Consider the following 16,684-nt stretch of genomic DNA (forward strand, 5'->3'; position numbering starts at 1 on the left):
TTATTTTTCCTAAACTTTTTTTTTTCTTCCTAGGCTTCATTGATCAAATACTTGGAATGACCACCAGTCACAACCCAAGTTCATCATTATAACTACAATGAAATGATATATTCTAGACAAGGTCAAAGAAAAAGGAGGTTTTAACCAGTCTTTGCTAACATTTTCTATTACTAGATTTCTAATGCTCCTATCTGTCTAGACATCTGCACCCAACCAGCACATCAATCCCACAATGGATTTTTTTCTTTTTTCTTTTTGCCTAGCTGAGTTGACACATACCACAATGGATTTCTAAGGGTCAGGAAAGCTAGATACCAGGATTCTCTTGGGTGACAGTGAAGAAATAGGTTAAGAAAGGACAATAACTTTAGGGAATTGATTAATTTATAAAAGTTTTGGTGCACTTATTGAAAATAAATTCCTTTGACCAAAGATATTAAAAACCCAGGAAAGGATACATCAGCATCCACATAAGATTGCAACAACCGGATTTCTCCTTGTGAATGACATTCGTACAAGGTAACCTAACGAAAATAAAAATACAGTAAATTTCATCTCAAGTATAGAAACATTCTCCAACTTTTAAACATATTTTAATCACAATCATATCTTAAATATACTATAGAAACTACTGCTTTAAAATACCTCCTGTGAACTTAAAGAAGCCATTATAAAGCTGAATGTTTTACATAATACACAGAGTATATTAAATACTCCAGTCATAATGGTTTTGATTTCCAAACTTTTAAACTTATATTTCATCCATTTGATTGCACCAACTCTTCAAAGTGAATACAGTTAAAAACCCCAAAGTAGCTGTGGTTTATCATCCCTTAATTCATAATTAAAAAGTTTTTGGACACCAGGCACAGTGGCTCACTTAATGCCAGCACTTTGGGAGGCTGAGGCAGGCAGATCATGAGGTCAGGAGATCGAGACCATCCTGGGTAACATGGTGAAACCTCGTTTCTACTAAAAATATAAAAATTAGCTGGGTGTGCTGGTGTGCACCTGTAGTCCCAGCTACTTGGGTGGCTGAGACAGGAGAATCGCTAGAACCCAGGAGGCAGAGGTTGCAGTGAGCCAAGATCGCACCACTGCACTCCAGCCTGGGCAAAAGAGAGACTGTCTCCAAAAAAAAAAACATAAAAAATAAAAATTCAAATAAAAATAAGTCTTGGATAGTTTGAGTATTTACATATTAGTTACATATTTAAAAGTCTACAATTTGCCTAATGAATTATTTTCTCATGGGTCCAGATAATCATATATTAACTTTAACATGTATGATACATCTTTTCATTTGTCACTTACTCTAAAATTAAAACTATACATACACCAGATACAATTTTGTAGTACTAAACTTTTATAAATTCCTTTCCATTTTCTTTTCTTTTTTTTTTTGAGACGGAGTTTCACTCTTGTCATCCAGACTGGAGTGCAATGGCGCGATCTTGGCTCACTGCAACCTCTGCCTCCCGGGTTCAAGTGATTCTCCTGCTTCAGCCTCCCGCGTGGCTGGGATTTCAAGCACCCGCCACCATGCCCGGCTAATGTTTGTATTTTTAGTAGAGACAGTGTTTCACCATGTTGGTCAGACTGGTCTCGAACTCCTGACCTCAGGTGATCCACCTGCCTCAGCCTCCCAAAATGCTGGGATTACAGGCATAAGCCACTGTGCCCAGTCCCATTTTTCTCATAGCTTATAGTCAGTCACATTAGCAAAAACTTATTAATATTTTATAATAGTATTTAAGATCTCTGAAGATCCTGTATATTATCACAACCTATTAATTCATTATCTCCTATGTTAATGTTCAAAAAAAATTATTTATATGGCTGCTAACTAGGTTGATTATGTCTTATGTAATAACTTTTCTTTTTCTTTCTTCCTTTTAAAGAAATTCTAACAGCAGAACTTTTTATAATTCAATTAACTATATGACATCCCTTTATGTCACTTTAAATAAAAATAGGGATTCTTTTTGTTAGAAAACCTAAACTCTGCAATCGGCATACTGGAGCACAAACTATACCAAGTATAATACTATCAAAGCTAATTATTAACTTAGGTTTACAGTGGTGTCTTAAAAGTGGATTCAAATTTAATTAATGGCTACATTCCCAACTAGGAAAAAAATAATCTCAACCTTTTCTTAAAACTGCATAATTTTTCCTATGAATTGTTGCTTTCAAAGAATCTAGGAACTAAACAGCTATAGGCAGACTACAATATCTTAAAACCTACATTTGACTAAACACCAAAAAAAGAAATAAAAAGCTATTATTTCATGTTACCAACTTCAGTGGTAACTTACAAATATTTAGAGTTTCAATGAATTGACCCTGTCAAACAGTAAAAGGCCTAGAGCCTTACATCTCATTATAAAATTTCCTTAAAAGGCTGGACAACGTGGCTCATGACTGCAACTCCAGCTCTTTGGGAGGCCAAGGCAGGTAGATTGCTTGAGCCCAAGAGTTCAAAACCAGCATGGGAAACATGGTGAAACCCCATCTCTACAAAAATATTAGCCAGGGATGGTAGTGCATGGTAGTGCATGCCTGTAGCTACTAAGAAGGCTGATGTGGGAGGATCACCTGAGCCCCAGAAGTTGAGGCTGCAGTAAGCCTTGATTAGCCACTGCACTCCATCCTGGAGGAAAGAGTAAGACACTCTCTCTCTCAAAAACAACCACCACCATCTCCAACAACAAAAACCACCACCAAACATTACCTGTCTCAAAAAAAAAAAAAAAAGCAAACTCAAATGTTTACTGCAAATAAAACATCTCAATAACTTATTTAAATCTACTGGATTTATGCTTTCATTTATAGAGTCATTAATTACCCTAATTTTTTAAAAAATCACAGCCAGTTCTTATGCTATTTGAATGATAAATACCAAAACCACTTTAAAAAGGACACCAGTTCTTTCAACCAAATATTTATGAAGACAAATACAAGTATAAAACCTGTTTCATAAATAATTAGGGGTAATATATTAAATAAAGATGTATTTTCAGCCATGCATACCAGTTTTAATTAATTTCTAGAAAGCTTCACTTACATAAAAGAAACGTTAAACCAGCTTCACAAAGTCTACTTTGAAATTATTCTATTTCAATATTACATTAACACGAGATCTGGAAATCAAGTCAAATACTAAATAGACCCCTTAACACTCACTCTGTTGCTTCCTACAGTTGCAAACACTAACGGATCTCCTTCTTTACTGTGCCAGTTAAATTGAACTCCAAACAATGGTTGGTTATGATCTTCCTATAAAATAATCATGAAATAAGAAAAAATTAATGTATCTTAGAAACCAGAAAATTACAGTAAACTAACCTATCCCCTTCTAACTTTTTTCCAAAATGCAATCCTTATTTTGTGTATCATACATAAGCTAACTTTTGACACTAAAATTAAAAGATGTCTACTAGTCTAGTTTTCACATTTTAAAATATTGTGTATGATAAAGTTTTATCACAACCAAAGGCTGAAATCACAAGTTAGGTAATAACCACTTACCTATGAAAATACTTATAATATTTGCCTTTTATTTTCTTAAGACAATCATATGCTGAATCACAATAAACCAGATAATTTTGGTGGACACAAAAGGACACAATTTATTTTTCTGAAATAGGAGATTAACAAATGGCCTTAATAGTTTCTCTGGCATTCACTAAATTTTATAAGGCTAAATTTTTCCCTTATAAAGTGAAGCACAGCAGACTCCATTCAAAACACTGTTTTCTGTTAGTCAGAACCAGAATACCTGAACACTGGGGACTAGGGGAAGAAATAAACTGTAACTTCACAGTTACCAGGAGGCTATAGGAGATGTACAAAGAACAACTATTCACTTTTGTTCACAAAGTTATTTTTCAGCTTTAGGATTTTACTGGCCATCTTCTGGCATTTAACACTGACTTTCATGTTCAGTTTAAGGCACTGTTTTCACTTTTAAAGTACAACTTTCATTTTCTCATCATTTGAAAAGCCACAGCTTTAGGATTTTGAAATACTACCTTAAGTATAAAAGGCAGCTAAAAACATCTTCCAGGTATAGTACATAAAAGTAGTACGTTAATGTAAGTAAGTATGCACATGAAACTATAATTCACTTTTAAAAAATAGGCTGAGATTAATTTCTCTCCTTTTACAGGAGTAAAATCTGACACACTGAGCATCGAATTTTTGCTACACAGACAGAAAAACGTTACAGTCATAGTTTCTCATGCTTTCCTAAGACTTTACTTATAAAAAAATATATTTTGATATTCAGGGGTTTTAACTTATATATGTACGAGATAATACACATCTTTCCTCAGTATAGAAAAAAATAACCTCACATTTAAAAAACAAACTGGACATATATAAAAGAAAATATGTTAAACACCAATAACCCTTTTTATGAATAAAAATACTATTGGGGACACATTAACTTAAATAACCCCAACCGTCTTTTCCCCAAAAATTTAATATTAAAAAGTTAAAAAATTTTTACACCTTTTTATTTGAAAACAGTTACAAATAAAACAAAGGACAGAAACTGTACAAAGTAAAACATCTGTTTCAATTTATACTTGCTCAAAGTTAATGGGTTACATTCAGTTCTTTTTAAAAACTGATGCCAGAAGTGGCTTATGTTTTTTAAGTTTTACCAAAATATGAAGAGTAATAGTTCCCCAAATCTTTAATTCGAATACAAACAGCAAAGCAAAAACATCCTGCAACACTCAGTGTCACATATTTAAATTAAAAAATAAAACCAAAAAACTAAACATGGGATGGACTATAATAGATAAGCAGTCTGAACTCCAAAAAAAAAAAAAAAAACCCTTCAAAACACTGTAACTTCAATGTATTTACAACTTGACAGAGTATTCTCAGTATGAAATGCATGCCACAGAGAAATAATTTCTGAAGCCTAGCATTCAGCCCAAAGGATCTGTCTTTTTGCACATACCTTGAGACTATTTACACATTTGAAAGAATATTTGCATTTCTTTGACTTCCATTTTCCCTTTCCCCAACTTTTCCTTCCAGGTGCATTTGGCGTGTTTGTAGGTGTATCAGGGCGTTCAGTGTTTGTACCACTTTCTATACTGACAGCATCATCCTGTAAGCAATAAATGAGGAAAAATTACATGAAACAGCAATACTGTTTTTAGCAGTAAATAACTATTGGGAAGATGTTGACTGACCTAAGAGAAATAATTTCTGCAAGAAGAAAAATATGTATTCATGCCTCCACATAAGGATAAACAAAATCCAGCTACACGTTAGAAGGTTTGTAGATATTTTATATTTCAGCAAAAATGAAAATGAAATAAATATTAATGAGAATAATGGAAGAGTAATACTGTCTTTAAAAAGGCACTGGTCTGTTCCAGTCACTTTAATACACTGTAAAGATTAACTATCTTTACAGCTCTTTACAAAAGGTACTGGAAGTGTTGAAAAAGCCTAACTGGCCCCTTGGCTGGTAAGGGTTGCTGGAATTTCACCCCACAGCTGTGACTCTTAATGGAGACTGATGTGTATGTCTTCATAATGTATTTGACTGCTGCTCAGTCTGGAGCATGGAGCTGGGTAGCCGTTTGAAGCAGGAGTGTTAATGGCTTCTACGTTAGATGTCACTTTCTAAAACCCTGTTATTCAAATTCTGCTTATAACGCAAACCATTTAGAATTTTTTAAAACTGCTACATATATTCTATGCTATTTACAAGTTAAAACTGTCTCGTTCTAAAGTAATAGTAATACTCATTTAACAGAACTCCAGAGACCCTCCATCACAATTAAAGTAAAATCCTTCCAAATGAAGAAATGACTGCAGGAAACCTTGAAAATTCTCCTAATTCATTCCTTATCTCACACACCAGTGGCCCTCTAATCTCAGCTCTCTAATCTCAGAAGAGGATTCCACTACCTCCTGATTACAGATTCCAATGTCTCCTTTGGAAAGAAAAGATTTATTTAAATCTATCACCTTAGGGCGGCAGTTCTAAAATACATTTCAGAGGAAGCCTTTTTTTCCACGAAATGCCAATTAAACAGTCTAGGAAACACTGCTTTAGGGGCTATTTCTAAATTATTGCTTCCTAAAGTTGGTTTTATATAGAAGGTTAAAAAAAATCATAAATGAAATAGGTGTGTAGCAAGCAGTAGGTACTCAACAAATATTTGAATTGTAATTTAATGTAAATGTCATTGGTCTTTACAGAAATAGAAAATGGTATTTTAATCTCTTTTTCTCTTCACCTTTTCAGTTGTATTCACATAATTAAAATCAAATGTAGAAAACAATTCTGTGTCTCAGTGGAAAACTATGCATTATCTATATAGCATACCCTTCCAAGTTACCAGACTATAGCCCTCCACTATGTGTCTGAGCTATCTTATAACTCTTTTTTGAGACAGGCTCTCCCTCTGTCGCCCACTGTGTCCTCGGTTCAATGCAACCTCCACCTCCCAGACTCAAGTGATCCTCCCCACCACCTTAGCTTCCTGAGTAGCTGGGACAACAGGAGCTGGCCACCACACCCAGCTAATTTTTGGTAGAGACGGAGTTTTACCATGTTGCCCAGGCTGGTCTCAAACTCCTGGACTCAAAGGATCCTCCCGCCTCAGCCACCTAAAGTGCTGGGATTACATGTGTGAGCCACTGTACTCAGCCACAACTCTTTTTTCATTATGAATAACTGATAGACATGTAAATTTTGTCTCTACAGTAGAGGTTCAAAATGTCTTCCCTTCCACTCAAGGGAAAAAAAAGTTTCTGTCTCCACTTGGAACTCATCTCTCCATTCCTTACTCCATATATTAATAAATTTGTACTGTTTTGATTTTGCGGGTTAACCATTACTGTATAACATCTGCCTGGTTCGCTCTGAGTAAAAGTTTTAACATGTGTTCATTTATCATTTTTTCTGTAAAATTACCTTTTAACACTAGAGAAATGAAATTTTAAAACCTCTAAGACATTTTTATATACCAGTTTCTTTACATTCTGGCTAAACACTGAGCTTCACATTGTGTAAAGAGGCCACACAAAACACTCGTTAATAGGGCACATTGCTTATTTTACTTCTGACCACTTAATTTACCCATCTCCTCCAAAGGCAAATCAAGATGGAATCAAATGAAAATGTAACACAGCCAACATGCTTCCATTTTATCTTTAAACTAAAATCAAGTCTTTGCTGAGTGTCTAATGTATGCACAGGCTGACTTCTATTCTATTCCCTTCTCAAAGTAAAGAATGATACTGTGCAACAGACATGGTACTACCATCTTCACTTGCCCAACGAGGAAACAGACACAGGGCAGTAATTTGTATCTGTATCTTGCCACAGAGATGCCCTGCATCTCTGCTTCTGCTTAAGCAAAAAGACAAGTCTCTAGATTCAGTCCCCTGATCTTATTACCAAGGGATCCATTAGCATTCTTGCAGAAGCCAACTATTTCGCAGTCATATGATCTCAAAAAGTTCAATAAAATGGCAGATAACACACACAATAAATTTAAAATATGTGCCTATAATTCTCTGACTTGCATTACCAGTAGTAACTGCTCAAGTTACCTTAACTCTAACTCAAAAACATATTCTTCCCCCATCTGCTTTGGCCTTTTGCCATTATTTGGCGCCCTCAAGAGTAAAACTATTGCTCTTATTTTTTCTGAACTCATTTTTACACAATGTTCTCTACTCCCTTACCTTACTACTGCCCCTAAGTCAGGGGTACATGGATGAAATTCAGAAGGCATGTGAACTCAAATGGAGAAAAAAATTTGCATCTTAATTTTTGCCACCTTTAAAATTTAGCACTTCCTTCTATTATTATCTAGGTAACATACATGCTTAATGTTACTGAAGCTGTGACTCTGTCATCAACGGAAATCAAGTTTTTTTTTTTTTGAGACGGAGTCTCGCTCTGTCACCCAGGCTGGAGTGCAGTGGCCGGATCTCAGCTCACTGCAAGCTCCGCCTCCCGGGTTCACACCATTCTCCTGCCTCAGCCTCCCGAGTAGCTGGGACTACAGGCTCCCGCCACCTCGCCCAGCTAGTTTTTTGTATTTTTAGTAGAGACGGGGTTTCACCGTGTTAGGCAGGATGGTCTCGATCTCCTGACCTCGTGATCCGTCCGTCTCGGCCTCCCAAAGTGCTGGGATTACAGGCTTGAGCCACCGCGCCCGGCCTGGAAATCAAGTACTTTTATATTATACTTCAAAAAAGTGTTTATGCTCATCACTACTATCTGACCCACTGCTAGATCTTGTTACTTAATGTGCTAATAAACTACATATAGTATAGTGCTACATCTAAAATTTGTTTTAGAAATATTTTATAAAATGGTGTGTACAATTTTATAACTGAATTTGTTTGCAACCTCATATCCTGTATTTCACATATCTGAAAATGTTATTTTGAAGACTCTACAAGATTAAGGCTTCCAAGGGATGCGCACGCACGCACACACACACACACACACAAAATTAAGTCTATCCAAATGGAGGAACCAAAACAAAAGCTAATCCAATCATTTGGTCTTGCTGCAACAAAGAATATGTTTTCCTTTAAGGGTCTGCAAGAAGAAAATAAGCTTTATTTTGTCTTCTGCAAGTTTCTTCATTCTAAACAGGTTTGATAGTTTCATTATATTTTGCTTGATTATTAAGTATATGGAAGGACCAGAAACATTATTCTGTGTAATCATAAATAAGTAGTAGTAATTATTACAAATAAATAACACGTATATAGTACTTACCATGGGGCAGACACTCTTCTTAGTACTTTAGCTATATTAACTCATTTAATGCTTACAAATACTCTATGAGGTAAATACCACACACCACCATCCTCATTTTTAAGAAACTAAGACAATTATGTCAGTCAAGCTCAAGGTCAAGATAACACAGCAGAAATTTTAACCTATCACTTGGATCCAGCATCTGTGCTCTTAATACTCTAATCTGCCTAGGGAAATTTAAGAAAATGCAGAAATAAAATGAACGGTCTCCAAATAATAAAAAGAGGGTAAAAAACGTTCGATGCCAATGTACAGGGAGATTGGGGCGCACAATCGGGGAAAAATACAAAAGTAACACTTAACACCCAAGCTTCCTGAAATTTCAAGTCTAAGATCCCACAAACTGACAATCCCAAGAATATCTATCTTGTCTCTGCAAAAAGAATTCTTTCCCATCTTAGTCATGACACCATTACATGTTCCAGCTAGGAATTATGACATAGAATTTAGAAACTGCATGTGGAAGATGTAACATTTATTCCTAAAACTAGCCAAACTGAGAAAATGAAAAACTTACCGCCACTCTTCTGAAACATTTTAAGGATTTTTAAGATATTCACAAGTTGTCATATATCATGAGAAGGAGAATCACATTTTGGAGTAATATCTTCGAATAAATTGTCAAGATATTTCGTTGACCCTACTGGTTATCAACCTAAAACATGAAACTGAAAGCTTATTTATGTCAATTCGGCTCTTACTGGCGAGTCAACTAAAACCCAGTTGGGTTAAATGTTGGTACCGAATGATTACGAATATCCATTTCAGAACTTAAATCTGATTGTAAAATATCTCGCACTTGGCGAAGCCAGGAGCCCATCCTTAAACACATCTGCCTATACCACTGTTGCCTAAAATCTTCCAGGTCGCCCCCTCTTTATCTTAAGTAAAAACGTTCAAAGAAGAAATCGCCCACTCTTATTCCTTCCTCAAAAGTAGTCATTCCCCCACCCCCAAATCAAAAATCGATCCTCTCAATTCGGCTCCTCCTACAGAAAAGGCGACCTTCAGGCGCACCCGGTCTCCGCGGACCGGACGGAGGCGGACACAAAACCCCCTTTAATAAAGTCCCCCAAAGTCCGCAAATCGAAGATCTCTTTCCATCCTGAAAATTCCACAAGGGTCTTAGAGTGACAACCCTTAACGCTCCTTTAACAGGGTCTCTAACTCTGCCCCATCCTTCCAACTTTCTTAGAAAAGTCTCTAACTTGCCTTTTAAACTATTAGAATCTCAGACCCGCACTCTCCCCTTAAATCTCCCCAAAGGCCAAAACACTCCCCATCACAAGCAAACTGACTTCAGGGCAGACCTCTCAGACCCAGGTAAACACTAGAACCACTCTCCTTCGCCTAGTTTCTGTTTGCTCTCGGCCCCACATCAAAATCCCCGTAGACAATTTCGATTTTCTCCCGCACGCCCGCGTTTTCCTGAGTGACACCTCTCCCTCCCCCCACAGCAGCCCGCTCGTCCCCGCGCCCCCCGTTTTAAAAGAATTTAAAACTTTTACTCCGGAGTCTCGTAACTGCCAGGAGCTGCACTTACATTCTCGTCTCCAGAGAGGTCTGGGTTGCTATTCTCGTCACTGCTCAGCTTCTGCTTCTTGGCCGCAGGCATGTCTGTTCCCGCCGGCGCAGTCGACACTTCCCTCTCGGACATATTCCTCCGCCTCCCTCCAGGTTCCTGCCGCCTGGGGCGGGGCCTCCGCCACACCGCCGTCAAGCAAGCCCGGCCCGAGCTTGCCGCAAAGTTGCCGCTGCCGCCGCCACCTCCACCGCCGCCCCCACTGTCGCAAATCGCGCCCAGCCGCCGAGGCGGGCGTGCGTGCGACCCCGCCACACTGCTGAAAAAGGGGCGCGCGCGCGCGCCCTCCTGCGCGGCTTCCTGGCTTGTTCCCTTCCCCAATTCCCGTCTTGCCCTTTTCCCGCCGCCCTGCCAGCAGTCTACACGATGTAAGATCCGTTGGATTAAGAGGGCAGTATTAAGTATGTCTCCCTTCCCACCACCGCCTCGAGAAGAGGCGAAACTCAAAGGGATGCTCCCTCACCCCCTTCCTCCTTCCAAAGACGTTTCAGCCGCAATTGGCCCGTTCCTTCGATCTCCGACCCGCTGCTAGGGAGCGAAAGCCTGTGGAATGGGCTACACCACCAATGTCCCAGGAAATGGGGGAAGATACAAGACGTCACCTCTTGCTTTAGCTGTGCATGCCACGTTTCCTTAATCTTGAACTTGGATGATAGCGCTTCCTGACAACTCACAGAGCTATTCATCATCTAATTCTTCCTTGAAGATAGAAATACAAAAACAGTAACCCGCTTCCCCCTGACTTCCCCCATCTGGCGAATGGAAAGTACCCTTCAGGGGATGCGCAGGCGCCGTGGCGTACTCTTGCGCTGGGTTCGTGGAGACCCGCCTCTTCCAAGCCCCTCCTCTGTTTGAATTCTCATTTGCTGAACCAGGTAGTTTTCTCCTCGATTTCCGAATCCCAGGGTGGATTTCAAAGCGCTGCAGAGTTATACTCTAGACACTTCATAAATTCTTGTCGGATATTTATTCTGTTGACTATTTATTGTAATGAATGATTATCCTTCCCAGTTGCTACCATTAGTGGTTAAGACTTAAATAGAAATATCCGAAAATTACGAAGCTAGATTCCAATGAGTTACAGCCGAAGTGCTCTTTTTAGCTGCTAAAGTAGGATAGGCCCTGAACTGCGCCAAGGCCTAAGAATCAGTGCTCATCTCCAACTATTATGAGACTGTGAGACTTAACCGACAATGTTTTGTTTTTGTACATTAGATACAATGAAATTCTAGAAGGCAACACAACTGTTACATTCCACCAAAATATTTGCCTGTTACTATATCTGTTCTCTAGCAGGTGCCAGATAACATTGGTGAGCCTTGTGGAATTAGTATATGGGTCATGAAACCATAACTGAATGAGCAGCAGGAAAAGGAGAATGATGAAAGATAAGATACGGCATCCGCCACCCCTTTTTTTTTTTTTTTCTTAGAACATGATTGTGACTACTTATCTATTCAGGCTTCTGTAAAAATGTCCTCATCTGTAAAAATGAGGAGGTAGGAAGGGACCTACCATTTCTTGGGCACCTACTTGATGTTGTATATCTTTTTTAGACGTCATTACCCACCTAGAGTGCACCATCCATAAAATTCCAATATACATGAATTATTTCTGCATGATAACTTTATAACCAGGACATCAGTTTCCTTATCTGCAGATTGCAAGTCACTCTTTCTTTTGCAGATAAAGAGACAAGTCTTGGTTGGGAATGAGAAAAGGAAGTAAAGCAACGGCAGGTCAGAATAAGAGGCTTTTGCAGTGAAGACTTTGAAATGAAGCTGAAAAAAATTAAAGTTGAGGTCTCAATGACTGCAGTCATTTGTTCAGCACTTCCAATGTTCCAGGCACTACTAAGCACTCCTCAGTTGGTGAGGAAGAGATGAGAGTAGAGTAGAGTAAGCTCCTGAGAAAGTAAGATGTGCCTTGGTATGACATTTTCATCAGCAGACAGAAACATCCTTCCCTTTGTTGAGAACATCTTTCCCAATAAAAGGAAGGATGTTTCTGAAATACAGTTCTACAAGTAAAGGATAATCAACTAAGCATTTCAAATTAAAATTACTCCGTGTGTGAGAGATTAGTGGGAGCTGGGAAGTGGGAGTCAACGTCTAGTCATAAAATTAGAAAAGTGCTGAACATCTGGATAAAGGACACATGGTAGAAAAGTGCCTTACAGCATTCATATTATCAGTAACAAAGCAAAAATATTTTAAAGAGGCTTATTAAAACTTGAATGTTTAAAAAAACATTTTTAAAATGTTTCTGATGAATTGGGTGATAAATGGAAATTAGTTTATATCACTACGTTATTGTTACTATATTAAAGAAAAAATATTCTGACACTTGTTAAAATAGTAAGGAACACTTAATTCAGGACTATTTTGATAGATGTCAAGACTATCACAATAGGAGAGAGATCAGGCTCAACTCCAAATTACAGCAAGGAGTGGGAATTTATAGTCAAGGGGCAGAGTTGGAGGGGTTGGTGGTTGGAAAATTACTAAGAAGAGACATCACGGATGAGGAAATTTTTGCTAAACCAACTTAACAATTTGTGCTGAAAAAAGGCCAGGATGATCAGATATCAAGGGTGTGGGTTTCTCTCTAAACTGACTCAGAATTCTTGCTATAGCTGAGCTAGGCAAGCTAGACAGGATGAGAGAGAAGAGGGCTCAGAGGAGAGTCTTTGTTACTAATTTAAGATATGTAAAATGTCACAAGTATTTTATGCAGAGTACTACTTTGTGGTATTAATTTAATAACCATAGAAGTCTGATCACCTATTAAAAATAAGTTTTGCTGAGTGCATTGATGTGTACCTGTAGTTCCAGCTACTCAAGAGACTAAGGCAGGAAGATTGCTTGAGCCCAGGATATCAAAGCCAGGCTGGGCTGCATAGGGAGACTTACTTCTCTAAAAAAGAAAAAATCGTAAGTTTCTCAACACTGCATTCTTCTACTGTGAAAGATCTCAGGAACCATCACAGTTGGATAGGTCTTACTACCTACATTTTACAAATGAGAAAACTAAGACTTAGGATAAGTAAACAGTATGTCCAAAGATACACAGCTGTTCAAGTGACAGAACTAGAGATTGTGTTCAATTGATTGGAAAGCCAAAGCACTTTTTCCTCAAGATGAGGGACCCAGGCAGGTCTAAATTCATGTAATTCTATGCACAGAGCTTGGTCTTTAGACCACAGAATTGTTTATAAGGTATCAAAGAACTTTAAAAAGCTATCTCACTTGGGACAGAAAGAAGATACAACTGGGAAAACAAACAAAGAATCTATAGCATAGTTTATAGTAATGTACAGATTTCAGTCTTTACTTAATTTTGACCAATGTACCATGGTAATATAAGATGTTAATAATGAGGGAAACTGGATGAGGGCAACACAGGAACCTTCTACGCTATCTTTGTTTTTAGTAAACTTTCTGTAATAGTATTCCAAAATAAAAACTTACTTTAAAATATCTATCTCATATTTGACTGTTGAGAATTCAGTAAGAAATACCCCTTAGCCTTCAAGTAAGTGGTTGATCATCTTGGAACTTTCCAAGATCATTTAGTTATATAGAAAAAATTCACAGCCTTCCTTGGCATTGTCTCCTTGTATCTTGTAAGCTTCATATCAGGAAATGAGTTTCAAAAGCTAAATTAAATCCTTCCCATTTCATCTGAAGTCTATTTCTCATTCATTCAACATTTTTGTCTCTTCTGCTTCATAAATAGCAGCTGTTCATCATCATTCATGCAATGTGTAATCATATGCTTGCAGATCTAGTTTTCTATGAACAGAACATCATATGGCTTCTTTGAACATTTTCAAATCAATCAGGAAGAATTTACTGAATGCCATTTACGTGCAAAGCAGTATGGTAATTCCAGGGGCAATGGGGAGGAGGGGACAATAAAAAAAGAAAATAAGACACAGTCTGTACCTTCAAGCAGCCTAATATTCATCCAGCATTAAGAAATAACGAATGGGGCGGCCAGGCGTGGTGGCTCATGCCTGTAATCCCAGCACTTTGAGAGGCCGAGGCAGGTGGCTCACCTGAGGTCAAGAGTTCGAGACTAGCCTGGCTAACATGGTGAAACCCCACCTCTACTAAAAATATAAAAATTAGCCTGACATGGTGTCTGTAATCCCTGCTACTCGGGAGGCTGAGGTGAGAGAATAGCTTGAAACCGGGAGGTGCAGGTTGCAGTGAGCTAAGATCATGCCATTGCACTCCAACCTGGGTGACAAGAGTGAAACTCTGTCTAAAAAAAAAAAAGAAAAGAACGAATAGATTCAATATATATTTACTGAGTACATACTATGTGCCCAACACTGTTCCAGGTGCTGAGGAAACTTGACAATAAGCAAAATCAGACAATTTCCTGCTGTCATCATGCTCATTGACAAGTAGGAGAAATAAGCATTAACCAAATAAATGTGAAATTACTGTGGTAAGTGGTATGAAGGGGGAATACAAGGTCAGAGATGCTGCTAGCCCATATAGTATCTTTGTGCTGTTTTTTGAAAGGATATTAACAGAAAGAGCCCAGAGTAGGTAAAGCTTGGCAAGCAAACAATGACTTTCGTAAATTAGAAAAAGGCACCCCCTTTTCCAGATTGTTACAACCCTGCTCCATGTGCAAGGCTTTGTGAGTGGAGCACAAACTTGATTTTAGTTTTAGTCGTCACCTCAGCTGGGAACCCTTGTTTAGATGAACAAGCTGCACAGGCATACACAGCAGCTGGACAAAGTTTCCATGGACATGTATAATGAGAAACAGACAGAAGAGTGGAACTAAAAGAAGAATGGGAGTTAACCAGTCTCCTATTAAGAAGAGCAGAAGAAACATTCTAGGGAGTGATAACAGCATGTGCAAAGGTCCTGGGGCAGGAATATAAGGAGGGTACAAATACCATTGGTACACTGAAAGGTCAGCATTGGTGACGGACTGAAAAGAGAAGGTGACAAAAGTGTGGTAACAGATAAGGCTAGAAAAGGAGGTAAGGGGCCAGATTATAGAGGATCTTGTAGACCTTCTTATATATCTCCTGTTGATGAGACTTATACAGAAGGAATTAGAATGACATTATTTTATTTTAACTCTTTGTTTGTATTTATTTCACTTCTATACAGTGAAATGCACAGATCTCAAGTATATAGTTCCATGTGTTTTGACACAGGTATACACCCATATAATCCACACACCATCAAGATACAGATGGAGCTTTCCGACACTTCAGAAAGTTCTCTCATGCCTCTTCCCAGTCAAACCTCTCCTCTCTTTCTCCCCAGGCAGCCACTATTCTGTTTTGCCTATATTAGCATATTAGTTTGCCTATTGTAGAACTTTATATAAATAGAATAATTCAGTATGTTCTCTTTTGTATCTGGCTTCTTTTGCTCAGCATAATGTTTTCTAGATGTATAAAACGACATTAGCTTTTAAAGAAAAATACTGCCTTTAGCTTTCAAATGCTACATTTAGCTTTTAAATATTGTCATTAGCTTTTATGGCCAGGCATGGTGGCTCATGCCTGTAATCTCAGCACTTTGGGAGGCTGAGGTGGGCGGATCATTTGAGCTCAGGTGTTCGAGACCAGCCCAGCCAACATGGTGAAATCTGTCTGTATTAAAAATGTAAAAATTAGCTGGGCATGGTGGTGGGTGCCTGAAATCCCAGCTACTCGGGAGGCTGATACAGGAGAATCACTTGAACACAGGATGTGGAGGTTGCAGTGAGCAGAGATTGAACCACTGCACTCCAGCTTGGGCAACAAAGCGAGACTCCATCTCAAAAACAAAAACAAAAACAAAACCTTTTATTAGCTTTTAAAGAAAAATACTGTATTTTAAAGGAAAATACTGTCTAGTCAATGGTTCTGAAATTGTAACAGAATTCAGAATCATCTGCATAGCTTGTTAAATCACAGTTGCCTGGTCCCATCTCCAGAGACTCTGATACACTGGGTTGGGATCCAGCCTCTCAATGTGCATGTCTAACAAACTCACAGGTGATACCAGTACTGCTGATTCAAAGATCATGCTTTGACAACCACTGGTCTAAATGACAAATCAGAAATGTCTTATAACCAGTTTCAAGAAATTTTTCTATTCATTTAATAAACACTTTCTTAAGTACCTGCTATGTGCTAGGCACTTTCTAGGTGGTGGGATTCAAAAATAACTAAAACATCACACCTCTTCTCTAGTAAATTATAGTCTAGTAAGGGAAGACAGAGGTAAACCAAATGAGTATCACTAGTTGTCTTAGAA

At 38.2% G+C, this 16,684-nt stretch overlaps 1 protein-coding gene across 2 annotated transcripts in view; it reads right to left on the reverse strand.

Moving 5' to 3' along the window:
- EED (embryonic ectoderm development) overlaps positions 1–11,318 on the reverse strand; it is a 35,718-nt gene extending 24,400 nt beyond the window's left edge. For both annotated transcript variants that reach the window (XM_011938497.1, XM_011938496.1), the window contains exons 1-4: positions 10,365–11,318; positions 4,976–5,128; positions 3,187–3,279; positions 459–524 (exon numbers count right to left, since the gene is read on the reverse strand). In XM_011938497.1, coding sequence (XP_011793887.1) covers positions 459–524; positions 3,187–3,279; positions 4,976–5,128; positions 10,365–10,478 — 426 coding nt within the window. In that variant the 5' untranslated portion in view covers positions 10,479–11,318. The remainder of the gene's footprint in view (positions 1–458; positions 525–3,186; positions 3,280–4,975; positions 5,129–10,364) is intronic.
- Between the last annotated feature and the right edge of the window lie 5,366 nt (positions 11,319–16,684).

The sequence above is a fragment of the Colobus angolensis genome, unplaced genomic scaffold (genome assembly GCF_000951035.1).
Source record: "Colobus angolensis palliatus isolate OR3802 unplaced genomic scaffold, Cang.pa_1.0 Scaffold174, whole genome shotgun sequence".
NCBI lineage: Eukaryota > Metazoa > Chordata > Mammalia > Primates > Cercopithecidae > Colobus > Colobus angolensis.